Source organism: Balaenoptera borealis (genome assembly GCF_965194805.1).
Source record: "Balaenoptera borealis genome assembly, chromosome: 7".
NCBI lineage: Eukaryota > Metazoa > Chordata > Mammalia > Artiodactyla > Balaenopteridae > Balaenoptera > Balaenoptera borealis.
Window position 1 is genome coordinate 116,388,222 of NC_138864.1, and position 22,473 is coordinate 116,410,694.

The following is a 22,473-nucleotide window of genomic DNA, read 5'->3' on the forward strand; positions in this document are numbered from 1 at the left end:
AAATGAGAAGGCCCAGTCCTAATAGGAAACAAACAGGAACTGAATTCAGAAGAAGGAAACAGCTAAAGAGGTTGAAGGAGGGAGACAATGCTTTAGGGAGCAGCTGAAAATCACAGCAATTGACCACCTTTCCTGGCACGGCTGAGGCAAAGGCACCGGCACCGGGTGGGAGGGAGATGGAAAGCCTTCTGCATGGTGGGAGCTGAGAGCTTCTGCTGGGGGTAACAGGGAAGAACACTGACTTGGAAAGGTGCTATCCAGATGAAAGACTCAGGAGCCAGGCTGCATCGCTGAATTTTATTTTATTTAAGAGTGGAGCCTGATGCGGATAGACAGGTGACAAGATTAGTTTTTCCAGAAGTCAAATCTGGGAGCAGCACGTAGGGTGAACTGAAATCCCCATCTGAGCCAAGTAGTACAATCCAGGTGTGAAGCTAAGAAACCCGGGAAAAGGTGGATGTGAACACAGGAAGGACGTCCCACTGGCCCTAACTAGACCAGAATTCTTCAGGGACCAAACACTTGGTGAGCAGCTTAAAAATGTATCTGCTTTTCAAAAGAGCAATTTACTTTTAATTATTAGGGTTCTGAACAGGCAATAGGTTGACATGATTCAAGCAACAAAAAGTAGAAGATGTATAGTTAAACCCTCCCTCCCATCCCTTCTCCCAGCCATTCAATTCTCATTTTTCCAACATATAAAAGCACTGTTATTTCATTTTTACTTTCCAGAGATTGTTTTGGAAACATACAAGCCAATACAACAGATACTCTTTAATTCTTCCTCCATGTCACACAAATGGCAGCATTCAACACATACGGTTATGCACCCTTGCTTTCTTCACTTAACACACCATTGAGCTGTTTCCCTGTCAGGACATTAAGGGCTGCATAATTCTATTTCACAGCTGCACAGCATTCCACTGAATAGGAGTTCCTTGGTATAACTATTTCCCTTTTGGTTGACATCTGTTACCAATCTTTTGCTATTACAAATAATGCTGAAGTAAATAACCTTGTAGATGTATCTCTTTGTACATGTTGAAGTATATTCACCAATGGGATTAATTCACAGATGTGGAACTGCTTGGTGAGAGCCATTATAATTTTGATAGACCATACTGACCCCAAGAGGGATTATTTACTCTCCCATCTGCAATGCCTGTTTTGTCACATCCTCATAAACGCGTTATCAAACTTTTGGGTTTTTACCAATCTAATAAGTATACGGTGTCGTTTCTTTTCTTTTTTTTTTTTACAGTGTAGTTTTAATTTGCATTTCTCTGCCGACTAACACCTAAACTCCATAAGGGTAGAGATTTTTGTCTCTTGGTCAGGGCTCTATTCTTTACTGCCTTGGGGCACTTAGAGGAGCTTAAAAATATTTACTGAATGAATGAATAAATTCTGAGTGAAGTGGAATACCCTGTCGTATGTTTACAAGCCATTTCTATTTCCTTTTCATGAACTACACATTCAAATCCTTTACCTTTCTGTGTGTTGGTCTTTTTCTTATCAATTTGTGGGCATTCTTTATATATTAAGGAAATTAGCTCTTTATCTGTAATATGAGTTGCAAATACTTTTCCCCAACTGATATGTCTTTAGATTTGGTTGTTTTTCCATGATTAATTTTTCTAACATGTTTGAACTTACCAAAAGTTTGTCCACTCTTAATACAAACCTTGCCCCACCCAGACATAGCTCTAGGTCATTTTAAGTGGTCACAGGATTATTTCCTAAAATAGAAAATATATTTATATACTCACAAAAAAGCTAGAAAGAAACACCTACCTCATAACCATACTGCAGAACAGAAGAAGCTAGACATGCTCCCAAAATATTGCCCACTGAGGCACAGGCACTCCAGAGACCAAAAACAACTCCTCGTCTATGATGGGAACAGTGCAAAACAGAAGACAATAGAATCAGAAGGGATTTTGTGTGCAGTTCAAATACAAAATGGCCAAAATAGTGCAGGTTCGCATTACAAAGAATCAATATTCTATATTAACGTTATTTTAAAGTACACCCAAATGGCAAAACATCAGGTAGGTCTCTTCTAACTCTAAGATTCTATTATAAGTTCAATTTGGGGCTCACTGAAAAACACCATTAAGAGAATTTAAAAAGACAAGCCACAGACTGGGAGAAACTATTTGGATATCACTTGTCTGCCAGAAGACTTGTCACTGGAATATAAAGAACTCTCAAAACTCAATAATGTAAAAAACAGACAACACAATAAAATGTTAAAGAGTATAAATCTACAATAATCTCAAATACAAAGTTTCTGAAAAGGGGGCAAAAGATTTTAATAAACACTTCACACACACAAAAAATAAGATGTGGAAATCCCTGGTGGTGCAGTGGTTAAGAATCCACCTGCCAGTGAAGGGGATACGGGTTCGATCTCTGGTCCAGGAAGATCCCACATGCCATGGAGCAACTAAGCCCGTGTGCCACAACTGCCTGTGCCCTAGAGCCCGCAAGCCACAACTACTGAGCCCGTGTGCCACAACTACTGAGCCCGTGCGCCCTAGCACCCGTGTGCCACAACTACTGAGCCTGCGTGCTGCAACAAGTGATGCCCGTGCGTGTAGAGCCCACGCTCCGCAACGAGAAGCCACCGCAATGAGAAGTCCACGAACCGAAACCAAGAGTAGCCCCCGCTCGCCGCAACTAGAGAAAGCCCGTGCGCAGCAACGAAGATCCAACACAGCCAAAAAATTTAAAAAATAAAAAATAAGTTAAGATGCAAATAAGCACATGAAAAGATGCTCAACATCATCAGACATTAGGGAAATGCAAATTAAAACCACAAGGAGGTATCACTACACACCTCCTAGAATAGCTAAAATCAAAACACACTGAGCATACCAAGTGTTGGCAAGGATGTGTAGCACCTAGAATCCTTATACTCTGCTGGTGGGAATGTAAAATAGTTCAACCACTTTAGAAGAAATTGCCAGTTTCTTAAAAAGATAAACACACACCTATCATATGATCCAGCCATCCTACTCCAAGGTATGTATCCAAGGGAAATGAAAGCATATGTCCATACAAGGATTCATGAACAAATATTCACAGTAGCTTTACTAGTAAAAACCGAAAACTAAAAGCCTGAATGTTCACCAATAGGTGAACAGATAAATTGTGATATAATGGATGACTCCTCAGCTATAAAAAGGAATGAGCTATCAATGCAGACATGAATTAATCTCAGCATTACTGTGCCGAGTGAAAGAACACAGACAAGAAGACATACTGCATGATTCCATTTATATAAAATTTTAGAAAATTCAGATTAAAGTGACAGAAAGCAAATCAGTGGTTGACTGGAGATGGCAGTGGGATGGAGGAATTACCAAGGGGCACGAGGAAACTTTGGGGGTGATGGATATGTCATTATCTTAATTGTGATGATACTTTTACGGGTGCATGCATGCCAAAACTCATCCAACTGTACCCTTTGAACGTGTGCAGCATATTGTATACCTCAATAAGGCCATCAAAAAAAAATGGATATGTGGATGAAGAGTCTGTGGAAGGGAAACTAGCTATTACAATAGTCCTGGAGAAAAACAACTAGCTCTGGACTTAGGCAATGGCAGTAGGGCTGGTGAAGAAAGAAAAAGACAAAAAAAAAGCAGTTAAGAAAAATTAATTTTTTTAACATATAATTTTGTGTATTAGGACTTCCCTGGTAGCGCAGTGGTTAAGAACCCGCCTGCCAATGCAGGGGACACGGGTTCGAGCCCTGGTCCGGGAAGATCCCACATCCCACAGAGCAACTAAGCCCGTGCACCACAACTACTGAGCCTGCGCTCTAGAGCTCGCGAGCCACAACTGTTGAGCCCATGTGCCACAACTACTGAAGCCCGCACACCTAGAGCCCGTGCTCCGCAACAAGAGAAGCCATCGCAATGAGAAGCCCACGCACCACAACGAAGAGCAGCCCCCGCTCGCCGCAACTAGAGAAAGCCCGCGCGCAGCAACAAAGACCCAACACAGCCAAAAAATAAATCAATAAATAAATTTATTTTTTTTAAAAAAGTATGTTACATTTTAAAAAATAAAATAAAAAAATAAATTTGTATTTTATTCTACTTTATATTAATAACACACAGTGTTAGGTCTAGGTTCTTCAGCTCTTTCAACATTTTTATAACCTCACTGAGACAGAAGGAATCTTAGAAATGAACAGGTAGACAACATTTAACAGTGAAAACTAAAGTCTTTTCAGAAGTCCCAGCTCTGCCACTTCCAGCTGGGTGATCTCCAGCAAGTCCCAGCCCAGGCTCAGGGCTCTCATCTGGAAAGCGCTGTGCTCCTCAAAGGACTGAGTGCAGTGACAGAGTTGACAGTTTGGGCCTGCAAGGGTGTACCTACTAGTACTACCTGCCTCAATGTGTTTTAAAAAACTATGACCCCGACAACGGGAGGAGGGACACGACTCAGCCAAGGTAATAGCTTTCCAAGGCAACGTCCTCAGTGGATCACTTAATTCCCCAACTTTTTTCACTTGGAAATCAAATGATTTGAACTAGATAATCTCTATGTTCTCCCCAGTGTGAAAATGCCCCAAGCCTCTAAAACCTGAAACCTACCAAGAGCGTCCTAGAGGGCCTGAATAACACTGGCTGACCAAAGGCATGATTTCAGAAGAAACTGGTTGAAAACGACTGTGACTTTAAGTTATCATAGTTTTATTAGTACTTTGTGGTTTATTGTTACATTTCACAGGAAGAGTCACTGTGCGTCAGGCAATGCATCATTGATTTCACTTACTAGTGTTATTTGCTTAAAAACAAACTGTCTTACTTTCCAAAGTAAACTGTAATGGCTTTCTTGAATTTGTTGTCTTTGTGACTGAGCCAGAGAAATAATCAAGAGGTCAGCCTACCCAGTCACTGCCACCTACCACCCACCAAATGTCACCCAATTTATAAAAGTTCAGATAAGGATTATCTCAAAATGATACATGTCAAAGTGATTATCTTTGAAGTGACAGGATTTCAGGTGGTTTTGCCTTTATTTCTCTGTGTTCATTTACAGTATCTGGTTGGGCTACAATAATCAAGTAACCTTTGTATAATTTTCAAAAATCATGATTGGAAAGAAGTTATGTTAAAAATCTTAATAAAAATAAACAACACGCAAGCGGACAGCATCTCCTACTCCAAAAGAAAACTAAAGTATCCCGGGGGAATGAGCACCTCCGAAAATCAATTCTGTTAAACCAGTGACACTAGAGTTGGAAAGAACTGGAAATCACTAGCACACTGAACATAATCAGAGCATTCTCGGTAAGCGGTGCTGATTCTAACCACAAGGCACTTTACAGGTGAACTTTCACAACAACACAGAGATCATTAGCCAGCAAGCACCTCTACTCCGACTATGAAACGGGGGAAGCTGGAAAACCGAGAGGAGTTGGTCAAAGCATGCACTGATCACCGCGGCGGGTGGATAATGCCTGCTGTGTACACTGGTCCCTACGTAAAAGCGTAAACAAACAAAAAGCATACAGCCATCGATGAAATAAATGTGCATCTCACAACACATAAATATTTATCCAGGACAAATGATAGAAATCCAAATTAACAGTATTCCCAAAGGCAGAGTGTCATAAACAATGATAAACAACAAAGGCAGAGTGCCACAAACAACAATAAACAACAAAGCCAAGTCTTTGGGTAGCTCAACTTATTTTCCATCCTGTAAATTACATATGGGTCTTCTTGAGTGGCAGTAGGTGCCCATCCTCAAGCCATGGCCCCCGCCACACACACACAAACTCACATACAACTGATAAGTACTTAAAGGTTTATGGGAAAAATGGCCAACTTAACTAAGCCCCAAAGTTTGGCATTCTTCATCTGCATCTTCCTTTTTTTTTTTTTTAAAGGGAACTTTGGGTTTTTTAATTTATTTATTTACTTTTGGCTGCGTTGGGTCTTCATTGCTGCGCACAGGCTTTCTTTTGTTGTGGCGAGCGGGGACTACTCTTTGATGCAGTGCGCAGGCTTCTCATTGCGGTGGCTTCTCTTGTGGAGCATAGGCTCTAGAGTGCATGTGCTTCAGTAGTTGTGACTCGCAGGCTCAGTAGTTGTGGCGCACGGGCTTAGTTGCTCCGTGGCATGTGGGATCTTCCCGGACCAGGGCTCGAACCCGTGTCCCCTGCACTGGCAGGCAGATTCTTAACCACTGCGCCACCAGGGAAGCCCCATCTGCATCTTCTTGAAGCCTTTGCTCTGTGACCTTAGGGCAAGCCCCATGGATAACTTCTGGCCTCCGTTTTCTTATCTTTAAGAAGGTTAAACTAGATCACTGAGTCTCAGAAAAAGGGAAAGCAAAACCCACAGGAAGATACATGATGAGATGGCGTGTGAGATTTCTGTTATTACGGTGTGTTATTTACGTTCTCTAAAGGGAAGATTTAAAAAAAAAAAAAAATTTGAGACGTACGGCTTTAGCCACACTCAAAATCTGACCATGGACAGGAGACTGCTGTGAATGAGTCCCACAGGCTAGACCATCTCCAGGGTCCACATTATTTCCAATGTACTTTGACATGAAACCTCCTCTCCCGGCTGCTCTAAACTTTCTAAAATAGAGGGAAGACGTGGGTGGTGTCGAAGGGATCAAGTGCATTGACTGACAAGTCTTGAACAATCCCATATTAAAACTACTTAAATAGAGAAATGAAAGAAGGAGGAAGTGGCATACCCAGCTTTCCCAAACCAGTTGCCCATAACAGCAACGACGCAGGGCCAACCAGTGGATTGCAGCAGGCCGTTCACGATCCACAGGCTGCAGTACAGCCCCTTGTTGTAGAAATGCAGCCATTCTGTGAGAGTGCCAAAGACAAACACCTTAGAGAAGAAGAAAGAAAAAGACACGTGTAACATCTGCGGGGACACCCCAACTAAAGACCCTATGTGAAAGATACAGTCAATGTCTGGGGCCTGAGAGACGTGTGGCCGACTCTTCAGATGCTCCTGCCCAGAGCAGCGCTGAGTGAGACCACCACCAAACCACCCCCACCAGAGAGGCAGAGATGGCAGAGCGTAAAACGCAACGAGGACCATCCTTCCAACTTGCATCTTCAACTCTAAAAGGTTAAGTCCCCATTGTTGGACCTCTTTTTACATCTATTTCCCTTTCCTCTTGTTTATGGAAGACAGCTCTGGGGACTACCTGACTTCACACGTTTAAATATCGTTAGAACAGCCCAGGCACATCATGGGGACCAGAAAGCGCCAGCTATTATTAACGCCGTGCCTAATAAGTGCAGCAGCGTAACTCGTGATTGGCTCAATCATTTGGTGGCATTTCATCAAAGGACTGCTTTTTTCCAGGCATTCTGCTCGGGGTGGGCATTTTATTTGTAGTCAGTCTCCTTCGGGAATATTTGGCATGGGTTTCAAAATGGTATGTCTAATACTGTATGATTCCAGTTATATGACATTCTGGAATGAGCAAAACTATAACGACAGAAAATCAGTCGGTGCCTGCCAGAGGGTGGGGGCGGGAGGAAGGGTGCCAGTTACACAACTACACTCATTTGTCAGAATTCAGGAGTATACACTAAAAAGGGTGAGTTTATTGAGTTTATGTACATACTTCAATTTTTCAAAAAATGTAAAAAAAAAAAAACAAGAATGTATACAGGTTTAAAAATAGCATGTATATATGTGTGGGTGAGCAGCTTGTGAATAAATAAAGTGCTTCAATCTCTGAAATAGAAAAAGAAGTTTTTCCCCATACACAAATGGCAGACATTGAAAAACAGTAATAGAGTCTAACTAAACTCCACGCTTTCATTCAATCAACAAAAATTTATCACCAGATGCTTGTAAGCAAATAAAGATGAATCAAATATGGATCTTGCCCTCTATAGCACTTAATACACCAGGCACTGTTCCAAATGCCCCACACATAGTAACACACACAACCCTCACTGCAACCCCAGGTGGAGGTATTCAGAAGGGAAGGCTGAAGCACACAGAAACCGTAGCTGGAAACTCCCGGGGAAGGACTGAAACCCAGGCGGTGCAGGTCTGGGCAAGTCTGTGGTCTTAATCACCCCGCTGCAGACTCCTAGGGAAAGCAAGACTGACACAGAAATAAGCAGGCTGAGCAGCAGACAAGACAAGTGCCTTCAAAGAAATCCAGGCACGGGAGCTCAGGACAGGGAAGGATGACTTCCGGGAGTGGGGCTGGTAAAGTAAGGCATAATGAAACAAGAGTCATTTGGCCAATGACTTGAAGGAGACGCTGAGTTATACTGTCAAGAGTTGAAGAGACAGCATTCAAGGCAGGAAGAACAGCAGGAACAACAGCCGTGAGGTAGAAGGGAGCAGGATATGTTAGGGCCACAAAAGGTGTTGATAGTTTGATCTGGGAGAGCAGAGAGGTGAAGCACAGGACAGACATGACTGTGGAGGCGGGCTGGGACCAGGTTCTCAGGAGCACTGGATGCCAGGCGAGTTATGCTTTGATTTTGCTGGTGACTGAGAATCAAGCAAGGGGCATGACTGAAGTCATACTTTAAGGACATACCTAAGCGAAAAGGCACAGAAGGGATTAGAACACTGAAGATTAATTTTTCTATTCTATTCTATATACAGAAGTGGGGGATTGCTTGGATTGTAAAATACCTGGCTGAGATAACAGTAATAGTAATAAGAATAACACCTTTCAACTTACCACTAATGCAGAGGAGCACATGCCAAAAGACAGAACCCATCGCAAATTAAGCCGATCCCCAATGATACCACTGATGAAAAGGCCCTAAAAATAAAGCATTTTATTTTATAGCTCTGGATAACAACACAGCCTGGAAAAAGTAAAACGCATTCCAAAGCAAACGAGGCAAACAAAACACAAAAATTAAATCTCATTCTCATGCCTAGCCTAGCTATCTAAATCAGTTTCACTAACATTTCAAGAAATGACAATTGTTTCTGCACACTATACTGTAAACACTTCATGCACCAAGACAGTACAATTCAGTGCAAATTTCCATTCTATTTGATCCCCTAACTGCCTAAGACACTGAAAAGAAAAGAAAAGAAAAAAAAAAAAACCAAAGAATAATTCTAATAAAACAAGCACACAAATATGTTTCCTCTTCTAGAACAGATGAACTCCTAAACATCAGTTACCTGCTTTCCCAAAGGGATTCCTCTTAGCCATTTGCGTTCTGAATTAAGATGTTACGTGTCCTGCAGAACAGAAGCTTCGGGGGCACATGCACTGCCTGTTTAATCTGACCCTTGGGTTTCATGACATCACGAGGCAAGGAGAGCACGGAGGCAGAGACGATAATTAGTTGAAGAGAGGCGCAGATGCTCCGCCTTCTGCTGTCCTCCCACTGAGTGGCAGGAATTAAAATGCCGAGATCATGGCAGTAAGGCAGACCAAAGAGCTAAGGGCAACGCACTTTAGGTTTCTTCCACAAATATGTAAAATGAATAAATGTCTTGACTAAATACCTAAATTCAGATATAAGTGTTTCTAGTAAATTGACTATACTATAAATATAATATAGCTGTATAAATATATCTATATTAGAGAAAATTTAGATGATAAACATCATAATAAATGTTTCTCCCTCATTATTGTCAAGTTTTCACTACCTCAGAAGAGGCACCCGCAAACATTAGAGAAGAGTCTATGTTCTATAGCTCCAATTCACAGGGTCTTACACTATATATAGCGGGGGGTGGGGGTGGTGCGGGACAGAGGTGAAGAAAATCTCTCAATTATGTTTCAGATTAGGCAACCAATTTATTCTGTATTGCTCCAAAGGTCCACACAATACCTGGCAGTTACAGAAGGAAATGCAGCTCAATATAAAGAGCTATGATCACTGGTTTTTCATGGCATTTATCTTTTATCTCCTAAACCTATTTAATCCTATAGACAAGTATTATCATCATAACTCTATATTATCATAACTCTGTAGGTAAGGAAACTAAATATCAAAAAAAAGTTAAATTCCATTTTGATACGAAGCTTATCATAGCTAGTTGGTGGTGGTGAGCTAGTGGTTCCGTGAGACGACACAGCCTCTTCTAAGGCTGAAGGAGAAGCATCACTGGGAGTGCTCCTGCCAAAGCCAAGCGATCCTATATTGGGATTTTGTACAGAAAAGGCTGGCCTGATCATCAGAAAATCTACAAGCAATAAATGCTGGGGAGGGTGTGGAGAAAAGGGAACACTCTTGCACTGTTGGTGGGAATGCAAATTCCCACAGCCACTATGGAGAACAGTATGGAGGTTCCTTAAGAAACTAAAAATAGAACTACCATACGACCCAGCAATCCCACTACTGGGCATATACCCTGAGAAAACCATAATTCAAAAAGACACATGCACTCCAATGTTCGTTACAGCTCTATTTACAATAGCCAGGTCATGGAAGCAACCTAAATGTCCACTGACAGACAAATGGATAAAGAAGATGTGGTACATATATACAATGGAATATTACTCAGCCATAAAAAGGAACGAAATTGGGTTGTTTGTAGAGACATGGATGGACCTAGAGACTGTCATACAGAGTGAAGTAAGTCAGAAAGAGAAAAATAAACATTGTATATTAACGCATATATGTGGAATCTAGAAAAATGGTATGGATGAGCTGGTCTGCAAGGCAGAAACAGAGACACAGGTGTAGAGAACAAAGGTATGGACACCAAGGGGGGAAAGCAGGGGGAGCGGGGTGGGATGAACTGGGAGATTGGGATTGACATGTATACACTAATATGTATAAAATAGATAACTAATAAGAACCTGCTGTATAGCACAGGGAACTCCACTTCACTGTACAGTAGAAACTAACATAACATTGTAAAACAACTGTACCCCAATTAAAAAAAAAAAAAAAAAAAAAGGCTGGGCTGAGAAGCTAGGCTAAATGATCCAAGATCTGCTCCAACTGTGTCTATAAGTTTCCTCTTCAAAGAAAAGATATTCTAGGAACCGCCCAAATAAACATTTGGAGATTACTTTGGGACTTTCACCCAGTATTTCACATCACCTGCACATTTATACCTGAAAGGCTTTTTTATAACTGGACACATTTTAAAGATAAACAGTAAGACGCTGGGGAGAAAAGGTCAGACTGCTCCCCCGGGGGCACAGCTCCAGCTATCGCCACCACTGCTCTAATTCGGCAGCCACCACAGACATTCCCTAAGGCCAGACAGAGACTCTGGCTGCCCGATCCCAGGACACTTCCTCAGCCAGAGCTGGCCCCGGCCATCCCGGTTCCGCTCCCAGGACAATGCCACCCTCTCGTGGTTCTCCTGCTCCCTCTCAGCCTCCCGGGCCCATCCCTCATCTTCCCCACCTCGAAATACTGGAAGCCCCCCACCAGCCCCGGCTCAGTCTTCCTACCTCCTCCCCGTCCTTATCAACTCTCCTGACGATTTTCATCCAGTCTTATAATTTAAAAAATCATCTACGGGACTTCCCTGGTGGTCCAGTGGTTAAGACTCCACACTCCCAATGCAGGGGGCCCGGGTTCAATCCCTGGTCAGGGAACTAGATCCCACATGCATGCTGCAACTAAGAGTTTGCATGCCATAACTAAGGAGCCCACGAGCCGCAACTTAGGAGCTCTCCTGCCACAATTAAGAAGCCCACGTGCTGCAAATAAGAAGCCAGCAAGCCACAACTAAGACCCAGCACAACCAAATAAATAAATAAATAAATAATTTTTTTAAAAATAAAAAATCATCTATATGTGAAGGGCTCTGAAATCTCCACCTACACTCAGGCCTCTGCTCTTCACGAGGTCCTCCCCGGCCGTCCTACATACACGACAAACCCCCCCCCCCCACCGCCCCGGCCTGGCTCTTTGCCACAGCACTTACCACCTTCGAATACACTCAGTCGTTTACTTATTTATAGCATTTTGTTACCGTTTGTCTCCCTCAGCTCCCACTCAAGAAGAGAAGCTTAAAAAAGAATAATAAGCTTTATGAAGGAAGGGATTTCTCCTGTGATGCTCACTGATGAATTCCCCATCGACTAGAAAAGTACCTGGCACGTGCTCAGCACATGCTAGGTGCTCAAAAAATATGTGTCGAATGGAGGAATAGAGGGATGGGAAGGACACAAAACATAAACTCTCCTCAGTCAGCAAATTCAAAATCCCTTGCCAACTTCATAAGGTTTGGAGTAATTTTACATTTTTCCTCAACGTAAAAGCCTAGCGTTCTGAAACTTACCACAGCATAGGAGAAGAGGAAGATGGTGTCAAGTGTTCCGAGGAAAAGAGTGGCTTCCTCTGCACTGGGAAACAGATGGTTGCTGCTCCAGATCTGCAGTCACACAAGAACCAGTCAGTCCCGCTGGTCCAAAGCACCTTCACACACAACTACCACCCGCCCCCGCATCACCGGGTGGTGATGCTGAAAAGAGCAAATCAGCCCTCTGTACATAAGGGAAACACATATGCAAAAAAGGTCCACAAGGCCAACGTCATTTGCATAACACTAAAATGTTATTTGCTTTTTCCCTTTGACTTTTCCATTGATGGTGCAAAAGCAGTGGTGGGTAAAACTCCTGTGCCTTAGCACAGATCAAGGCGGTTACACAACTGTACTATTAATCACTGTATTCTTTAATGCCACGCAGTTTAAAAAAAAACAAAGGCAATTTCACTTAAGAATGTCCTTGGCACATGCTAGACGCTCAACAAATATTTGTCGAGCAGTAAAAATTATTGATTTTATTAAATCTGGCCCGAGTACATTTTTTTAAATATTTCGTGTGATGAAGCAGAAAATATGCATACAGCACTTATGCACACCAAAGTATGATGGCTATCTTGAGAAAACTGTCTGAGCTGCAAGCTGGAATGTCATTTTTACTTGAAAGAGTGACTGACAAACAAACCCTAGTTATTCAGATTTGGGTATTTGGCAGATATTTCCTCAGAAAAGAATGAAATGAGCCTGTCACTTCAAGATCCATTCAAAGTACAAGACAGACAAATGGATCTTAATGCAAGTGTATAAAAAAGTTAATGAATACAGTTTCAGATTCCACATTGTAACTAACCTTTAAGAAATTGCCTCTTGTCAAATTCTCATGTAGTATCAAAGACAAATATCCACAATTAACAAAAAAGGCTATTAAAATACTTCTCCCCTTCCTACTATGTATCTGTGAAAGCCAAATTCTCTTCATATACTTTAAAGGATCAAGCTGCAAGAGACTGAATTCAGAAGCAGACATGAAAACCCACTGTCTTCTATTGAGCCAGACATGAAGAGATTTGCAAAAATGTAAATCAATGCCACTCTCCTTATTAAGTGATTTTTTTCCATTTTGAAAGTCATTTTTCACTAAATGTTATTTATGTTAACGTGTTATGGGTTATTTAGTTCATTTAAAAATAATTTAAAACCAATGTATTTTTCTTCAATGTCTTGGTTTTAATTTCTAAAACCGTAAGTCTCTATAAATACAAACCCATAGCTCTTTGGGGTCTCCAGACCAAAAAGTTGTTATACTAAATGATTTCTGAGATGGGTTATTATAGAAAATTTGACTTTGGAATATTAAAGAGAAAAATCACAATCAGCAACTTAAAACACACTCTACCTTTTAACAGAAAGTAAAATCCCCAAATTGTAAGAGAATATATAAAGTGTGATCCTAAAGCATTGTGACTCACTTCCATGAGGCTTAACGCCAACAGTCTTGTTACTTTCCCTCACACACTGCTTTCATGAGCGATAAGAAAGCAGCTCACACGGCTGAGACCCATCAGTATTTCAGTGTGCCAACTTGGGGCCCGAAATATCTCCAATTAGAGTTATTTTGCCACCTTCCTCTCTAACCACAATCTTTGATCCCTGATGCCATCCAGGCTCAACAGGACCCAAAATTAAGCCCTGTGGGGCACACACCAACGTGAGGAGCTCACATTCAAGCAGTTGCTCCGAGTTTCAGGATTTTTTTCTTTACTCTTACGAGAAGCCACCAAAATCTCCCTGCAGGTGCGGCTGCCACAAAAACTGACAGGTTTCAAACAGCTTTTTTCTGTTTAAAATTCAGCTGAAATACACTTCTGACTGCCTACTTAACAAGTGTAAACAAACCCCAAAACTAAAAAAAAAAAACAAAAAAAGCAGGACTAACAAAAAGATTCAGAAAATAGGATAAAAGAGAAAAGGCTAGTGAAGAAAGTTAACATCGATAATACAGCTATACGAACAGGAGAGGAGATGACTGTCTTGAGGAAAACTGTGTGAGTCGACAGCTGAAATGTCATTTTTACTTGTAAGAGTGACTGACAGACAAACTCTAGTTATTCAGATTTGGGTATGTGGCAGATATTTCCTCAAAAGAGAATGAAATGAACCTGAAGGTCATCAACAAAGTGACTTTAAGGTGCTCAAATCTCACCCGCTGGCCTGCACATATGCACAACTGCCATGTGAAAGGACCGGCCTTTAAGTGTGGAGGCCTTTCTTGTGTTGTCAGGGGAGGGCCTGCATTAAGCTACGACGACCGCTACACATTGGGGCACTTCCTGGAAACACAAAAGGTCGCAGTGTGGGTTTCCTAAGTGAGAATGTTTATCACAGAACTACAGCTATGCGTGGGGGTGGGGAAACTGACACGAAAGCACTTCCTGAAGCCGAGCTCGGAGGATAAGCCGAAGCTGACTTGTGTTCAGGGGTCAGGTATCGGTTGCTGTGAGAATCTGAGTCAGAGCAGCTGTGGCCGAGGTTGAGCTGGAATGTTGAGGGCACCTTGAATCCTGCTTTCCTCTTCTGGAGAGAAGTTTAGACTCTCTTACACTATTCCCTACACCCTGGAAGGACTGTGCTGTCTGGAGAGTTATGACTTTTTAACTTAATGGAACAAATTTTTGTTCACAATTTTCAATCAAGTTGTCCTCAAATCTTAGATTCAACCATTTCCTCTTCATTATCTATAAACAGAGATTCAATATCATGATCTCTTACTATGTCCAATGTTTGCCCATGTCAGTGGGACCCATTATAAAATCTCAAGGTATACAGACTGTGTCTGCTTAATTTTTTTGTAAAGCACCTAAGATAGCTATGCATAAACATAAAAGCTATAATAAGCACTTTTTGAGGATGCTGTTTGGGGCACTTAAGAAATGTTTAAAAACATATATAAACAAAATGTTTTTTAGAGTTGACTCATTTTACGTACACTTCTGGTTCTAAGAACCTTTCCACTTTGGACAAGAAAGTAAGTCTCCAAAGAAAGCTAGAGTTAAGACAGTTACAGACCCAGAAGCACAGGAGTGAAAGGTACATACTGCCCTAGCCACTCTGCTCCCAGCAGCAGGCTTCAGGAAAGAAAAAACCTGGATTTTAAAGTCTACAGAAGGGAGTGGAAGGTTGGCACTGCTCTCTATGAGGGCAGGTATGGAAATACGAAGACCTCCAAGATAAGTCAGAACACGACTTCTACATAACCAATCCATCCAAGCTACTGAATACATAGTTCTGAAAACTCAGAATGGTGAAAGCTACTTTAATAAGCATCAATTAAGGGCTTCCCTGGTGGCGCAGTGGTTGAGAGTCTGCCTGCCAATGCAGGGGACACGGGTTCGAGCCCTGGTCTGGGAAGATCCCACATGCTGCGGAGCAAATGGGCCCATGAGCCACAATTACTGAGCCTGCGCGTCTGGAGCCTGTGCTCCACAACAAGAGAGGCCGCGATAGTGAGAGGCCCACGCACCGCGATGAAGAGTGGCCCCCGCTTGCCACAACTAGAGGAAGCCCTCGCACAGAAACGAAGATCCAACACAGCCATAACTAACTAACTAAATAAATAAAATAAAATTTAAAAAGCAATGTTTTTTTTTTTTTTAGAAGGATGTGGTTTTTTTTTTTTTAATTTATTTATTTATTTTTATTTATTTATGGCTGTGTTGGGTCTTCGTTTCTGTGCGAGGGCTTTCTCCAGTTGTGGCAAGCGGGGGCCACTCCTCATCGTGAAGCGGGGGCCACTCCTCATCGCGGTGCGCGGGCCTCTCACTATCGTGGCCCCCCCCGTTGCGGAGCACAGGCTCCAGACGGGCAGGCTCCAGACGCGCAGGCTCAGTAGTTGTGGCTCACGGGCCCAGTTGCTCTGCGGCATGTGGGATCCTCCCAGACCAGGGCACGAACCCGTGTCCCCTGCATTGGCAGGCAGACTCTCAACCACTGCGCCACCAGGGAAGCCCGCAATGTTTTAAAAAAAAAAAAAAAAAGCATCAATTAGAATAAGTAAGTAAGTAAATATCTTAGCAGGAAAGTTAATGCAAGTTCAACACAAGCTAATAATGTGACACGGTCACTGGCAGGAAAGAGTTACCATAGCAGACCTGATACGTGTCCTTAAAAAGGCCTACTTGCAAGGCTGGCCCCTGGAAACTTGGGTCTTGGGAGGGTTCCCATCAGCCCCTGCTAAGAGTGGCTCCCTGTACCTAAACTGTCTGTCCAAACAATATGGTTTGTGCTGAACACCTGCTTTCCTTATGGGAATGTGGAATTTTCGTACGTGCCAGGCAGAGGGTGCCTACATGACCAGCCCCAGTAAAAACCCTGCCACCAAGTCTCTAATGGGCTTCCCTAGTAGACAACATCTCACCGGAGCTGTCATGACTTGCTGCTGGAAAAATTAAGCACATCCATATTATTGCACTGGAAAGGGACTCTTGGAAGGTTTTGCCTGCTCTCCTCTAGACCTTACCCTATGTGCTTTTCCCTTTGCTGACTTTGCTCGGTGTGCTTCACTGTAATAAACCATAGTTTTGAGTCATATGCTGAGTCCTATGAGTCTCCCTAGTGAATCATCAAACCTGGGGGTGGCGCTGGGGATCTCCAACCCAGTCACCTGAAAAACAAAGGCTGTATAACCAGAAATTTAGTGCCTAAATCAAATCCTATTATTCTATATATTGGTCAGCCTGTACCTGAAAGAGCATATTTAGTGCTGTGTGTCACTAAACTACAGCCGAAGGAGCAGGGATGTTTTGCCTCAACATGAGAAATTTAGGGAGATGGATTTTCCTCAAATATTTAACAGGCTGTCCTGCAGCACGAATCAACTTAGTATGCACGGCTCAGGATAAAACCTAAGATCAAAATTAAACAGCAGAACACTCTTACCTCAGTATAAGAAAGAACTTCCTAATAATCAAAGTTAAATAAAAATGTAATCGTCCACCTAGAAAACAGGGAGTTTCTTCTCCCTGAAGTATTAAAGCAGAAGCTAGGTGGTCATCTGTCAATAATGACAAAGAAAGATTCTATACCGTCTGAGAGGTTAGGGCATATGACCTCTCTAAGGCCACTTCACCTTGAGGGTTTGTGACGAGTCAGTTAATGATCATTCAGACGTACTTACCGTGCACACAACACTGGTCAAGGTTCCGTCGAGAAATGTAGCTGTCTAGTCTTAATAGCCTGCCTTTTAAAAATCCCTGATAACTTCAATTCCAGAAAAATTGTTCAAGAGCATTTCCACTACAATGTCAGCTCCATGAGGACAGGCTCTTTTCTTTTTTTAATCCTCTAGGCTTTTATTGATTGACTGATTGATTGATTGTATCCTCAGTGCAACACAGACTGAATAAGCAATTGACTGAATAACTTATTTACACTTCAGGGTATATTCATATAACCTTCGATTCTCTGTCAATTTTGAATTGGTCCAAATAGGGGAAATAATTTTTAATGAATAAAAATGCGGGGCTTCCCTGGTGGTGCAGTAGTTAAGAATCCCCCTACCAATGCAGGGGACACGAGTTCGAGCCCTGGTCCGGGAAGATCCCACATGCCGCGGAGCAACTAAGCCCCTGCGCCACAACTACTGAGACTGCGCTCTAGAGCCCGTGAGCCACAACTACTGAGCCCATGGGCCACAACTACTGAAGCCCATGTGCCTAGAGCCCGTGCTCCACAACAAGAGAAGCCACTGCAATGAGAAGCCTGCACACCACAACGAAGAGTAGCCCCCGCTCACTGCAACTAGAGAAAGCCCGCGCGCAGCAACAAAGACCCAACGCAGCCAAAAATAAATAAATAAAATTTTTTAAAAGTGCGAAGCATATTAATATATACCTATAACTCCATATAAGTTGAACTCAAACAACATAGTAAAGATTGACAGGTATGGATTTTTGTATTGAGATACGGCATCATAAAGAATAGCATCTCCAGGACTTCCCTGGTGGCGCAGTGCTTAAGAATCCGCCTGCCAATGCAGGGAACACACATTCGAGTCCTGGTCCAGGAAGATCCCACATGCTGCGGAGCAACTAAGCCCGTGCACCACAACTACTGAGCCTGCATTCTAGAGCCCATGAGCCACAACTACTGAAGCCGCTGAGCCTAGAGCCCGTGCTCCGCAACAAGAGAAGCCACTGCAATGAGAAGCCCGTGCACCGCAACGAAGAGTAGCCCCCGCTTCCCGCAACTAGAGAAAGCCTGCACGCAGCAACGAAGACCCAACACAGCCAAAAATAAATAAATTTATTGAAAAAAATAGAATAGCATCTCCATTCCAAATAGTCATCAAAGAATTTACTTGGTCCAAAATGAATATAAGAGGGAATTCCCTGGAAGTCCAGTGGTTAGGACTCAGCACTTTCACTGCCGGGGCCTGGGTTCGATCCCTGGTCAGGGAACTAAGATCCCGCAAGCCACACGGCACAGCCAAAAAACAAAACCAAAACAAACAAACAAAAATGAATATAAGAACTGGATACAGACTCCCTGACTTCAAGTCACTTAAACAAGATAAAAACAAGTGAAATGATTATAAAGTACATAAGTACCTCGACATTAAACTATGTAATATGCAGTGCACACAGTTCAGGAGGGGAAAAAATTCAGCAGAAGCTGGGAAAAAAACTTGATAGAAAAAGTGGCATTTTATCTTGACACAAAGGAAAAAGCAAAATTTAGATCGGTGTAAGGAAGGTGAAAGATCATACAAAAGAATACAGGCAAAATCTCAAAGGCAGAAATAAGCATGGTACTTGTGAAACTCAATGAAAAAAACAGCCTAGCCAGAATTGTGTGATTTCAAAACAGTGAGAAATAGGTTGGTTGAAATGGTAAAGCAGACCTGAATCAGGGCAAGCTAAGAAATCAGGCAGAATAGGTTGGATTTTATGCCATAGGGAAGAGTAAGCCATCCTAAGGATGAATGAAACAAAACAGAACTTAGAAGAATTCATGGGTGAGTGTGGTTCCCTTCTTAAATCCACCCTAGCACTTCGTTCTGCTTACCTCTACAGGCAGTTCAATTGACGTGTTAAAAGCACTTGGGGTCCACTGCTTAGAGATACTGACTTTGACATTGCTAAATGTTTTTCTTGACGCATGGAGCAACGAGTAACTACAAAAGAGAGAAGAAAGACTGCTGAATGAAAGAAAAACGGATTCAATAAAATCACAGATATATTCCCATTTGTTTTATACAATTTGGAATTCTTCTCTTTTAAAAAAGAGAAATTCAGAAAGAAAGAAAGAGAGAGAGAGGGAAGGAGGGACGGAAGGAACTGCTTTATAAGAACTATCCACTGAAACAGTCTCTGCTAAGCAAAGAAACAATTAACTTGTCTTCTTCAGTATGAGCCCCCATGTTCATTCATAACATGTCCCTGGACCTAGAAGATGGAGATGTGATGGATTGCAACCCCTTTAAATCATGGTTGCAGTTCTGTAAAGGATTTTAAGTCTTTACCAACCACTGGCCACTCACTGCACTAGCCATTCAGTGGCTTTTTCCTTGGGGCCTGTCTTTTCCTCATACTGATGCCTCCCTCAACCCCTCACAAATGGATTTCCCCTAAAGCAAGCATCCAAAAGTACCTATCAACTCTTACATAATTAGAAAACCATTTTCCTAGTTTCTGCCTTAAAAAAAACCCCACAACCATCATCATCATTTGCAGTGCCTTCAATAAAGATTAATAATAAATAAAATCTATTCAGAAGAAATAATCGAAATAGTTGAGTCACAGGGTTATGAAAAACGTGCCCTTAACACCAAAAAGCCTGGCTGAAGTCATCTACAGACCACTAAGGAGAGCCACTGAGGGCCACTGAGTCAGACATGGACGATTCTTCAGTCACACTGACTGGTCAGGCTCTCACACGAGTGACCGAAGTTCCTCGAAGAGGTCTCCTACCATCTTTAATGCTCAAGGAGGCATAGAGCATTCCCTGAATACGCACATCCTTTGTTCGCAAGCTCCTGCTTTTAACAATTAAAGGACTTTATGTTAGAGCAAGGTTTTTCCATCACAGCAGTACTGACATTTTGGGCCCCCCAGATTCTCTATTGTGGGGGGCTGTCCCGTGCACTGCAGGATGTTTAGCAGCATCCCTGGTCTCAACCCACTAGATCCAAGTAGCACCCCTTCCCCCAGCGTGACAACTAAAAATGTCTCCAGACATCGCCAAATATGGGCAAGACAGCCCTCGAGAAGCACTGTATTACAGCCACATCATAAAGTGCCACAGAAGGACCAGCTGGTCTAGCTCATGACTCGCCCAGGCCAATCACTGCATTAAGCACTGGCCATGCAATAAACAGCTCCTTCAAAAGGAAAACAAGGACAAGAACAACAAGGGAAGAGTTTCAGTGGTCCACTTACCTGAAGAAGGTGAGCAGGAATACTACCACATGATGATGGCTGAACTGGGAGAGCAAAGTTCCTCTTTGAAAAATACTTGGCCAGGCCATGTTCCTCCTGACCTTCCTTCTCACCTTGACCTTAAAGTCTGGATAGTGAATGGTTTACATCATTTCTTCTTTCTGGAAAAACAAAACACATTATTAACATGACTCATAATAGGCCTATTATCCAAAAATAGAATTATTTAGACTTAACAACCAGTCACTGTATAATAAGGCCTAGAAAAAGAAAAATTACATGGATTAGTTGACACCAGAAAACTAGGTTGATAATTACGTTTTATAGCTATTAACTAGTCCTTTAAAAAGAAATCCTTGGGGCTTCCCTGGTGGCGCAGTGGTTAAGAATCCGCCTGCCTATGCAGGGGATACGGGTTCGAGCCCTGGTCCAGGAAGATCTCACATGCTGCAGAGCAACTAAGCCCGTGTGCCACAACTACTGAGCCAGCGAGCCACAACTACTGAGCCCGTGTGCCGCAACTACTGAAGCCCACGCACCTAGAGCCGGTGCTCCGCAACAAGAGAAGCCACTGCAATGAGAAGCCCGTGCACCACAAGAAAAAGTAGCCCCCACTAGAAGAGTAGCCCCTGCTCGCCACAACTAGAGAAAGCCTGCGCGCAGCAACAAAGACCCAACACAGCCAATAAATAAATAAATAAATTTATTTATTTATTAGAAAAAAAAAAAGAAATCCTTGATTACCTTCTAACAGAACAAACTCTCATACAAACTGATAAGAAAATCACTAATTCTGACTGGAAAATGAGCAACGGAAATGAACAGACAACTCAGAAGAAATGAAATGAAATGGCTATTAAACTTATCAAATAAGAGTTCCAATCTCATTAGAACATAAGAAATGCTAATTATGGTAACAAAAAATGTTTGCATAGTTAAAAAAGACTGTGCTCAATGCAGCTCAAGGTCTAATAATCCTGAACTCTCATACACTGCTGATGGAAGCGAAAATTAACACAATTTTATAGGAAGACGATCTGGCCATGTTCATTGAGAGCCTCTGACACAAAAATTCAATTTCCAGGGATTTATTCCTAAAGAAATACAAGATGCATTCAGCTCTATACACAAAGGTAGTTTTCACAAAAAGTCGGAAGAGCTCTCTTATATGAAGAAATGAACTTTGTGCCAGTCATAAAGGAACAGGGGAAAGAGACAGGGCCACACCTCTGCCATCTCTTTCCACTACTTTCTCTCACCTCTCCTCTATCCTCTCGGAAAGCCACATCCATGCTCTGACACCAAGACTAATTAAGCATAAAGTAGGCATCTACACTTAACGTCTCCAGCTATGAGTCTGCAGAAACAACCTAAACATGCAATAAGAAGGGAATAATTAAACAAATTATGGTATATCCAAATGGCTGAATATTTTATCATTTGACATGATGATTAAGACTTTATAATAACATGAGAAAACAGCAAGTGAAATGTGTAGGATATGACTTACAATCAACTGAACTCTAGATTTACATAATATTTACAAGTAAACAGGGAATATATAGTTCTCTCTGGGCAGTGGAATTATGGGTAATTTTAGTTTTCTATATATTTTCCTAAAAATTCTACAATAAACATGTATATTACTTTTATAATCAGGAGGGAAAACATCCACAGCATTGTAAAAGTCCTATAGTTTACCTGCATATTAGGAAAAAATTAAATTAAATTAACAGGGGCTTCACTGGTGGCGCAGTGGTTAAGAATCCGCCTGCTAATGCAAGGGACTCGGGTTCGAGCCCTGG

General features: G+C 42.2%; 1 protein-coding gene across 18 annotated transcripts in view; it reads right to left on the bottom strand.

Annotated features, from left to right (window-relative positions):
- SLC37A3 (solute carrier family 37 member 3) overlaps window positions 1-22,473 on the bottom strand; it is a 118,819-nt gene that overhangs the window by 89,291 nt on the left and 7,055 nt on the right. For all 18 annotated transcript variants that reach the window (XR_014246989.1, XM_082400320.1, XM_082400321.1 and 15 more), the window contains exons 2-7: window positions 20,669-20,829; window positions 19,296-19,404; window positions 12,249-12,341; window positions 8,716-8,799; window positions 6,733-6,878; window positions 1,795-1,891 (exon numbers count right to left, since the gene is read on the bottom strand). Coding sequence is in view for 17 of the 18 variants with exons in the window: in XM_082400320.1 (XP_082256446.1) it covers window positions 1,795-1,891; window positions 6,733-6,878; window positions 8,716-8,799; window positions 12,249-12,341; window positions 19,296-19,404; window positions 20,669-20,757 (618 nt within the window). In the remaining variant the exon portion in view is untranslated. The remainder of the gene's footprint in view (window positions 1-1,794; window positions 1,892-6,732; window positions 6,879-8,715; window positions 8,800-12,248; window positions 12,342-19,295; window positions 19,405-20,668; window positions 20,830-22,473) is intronic.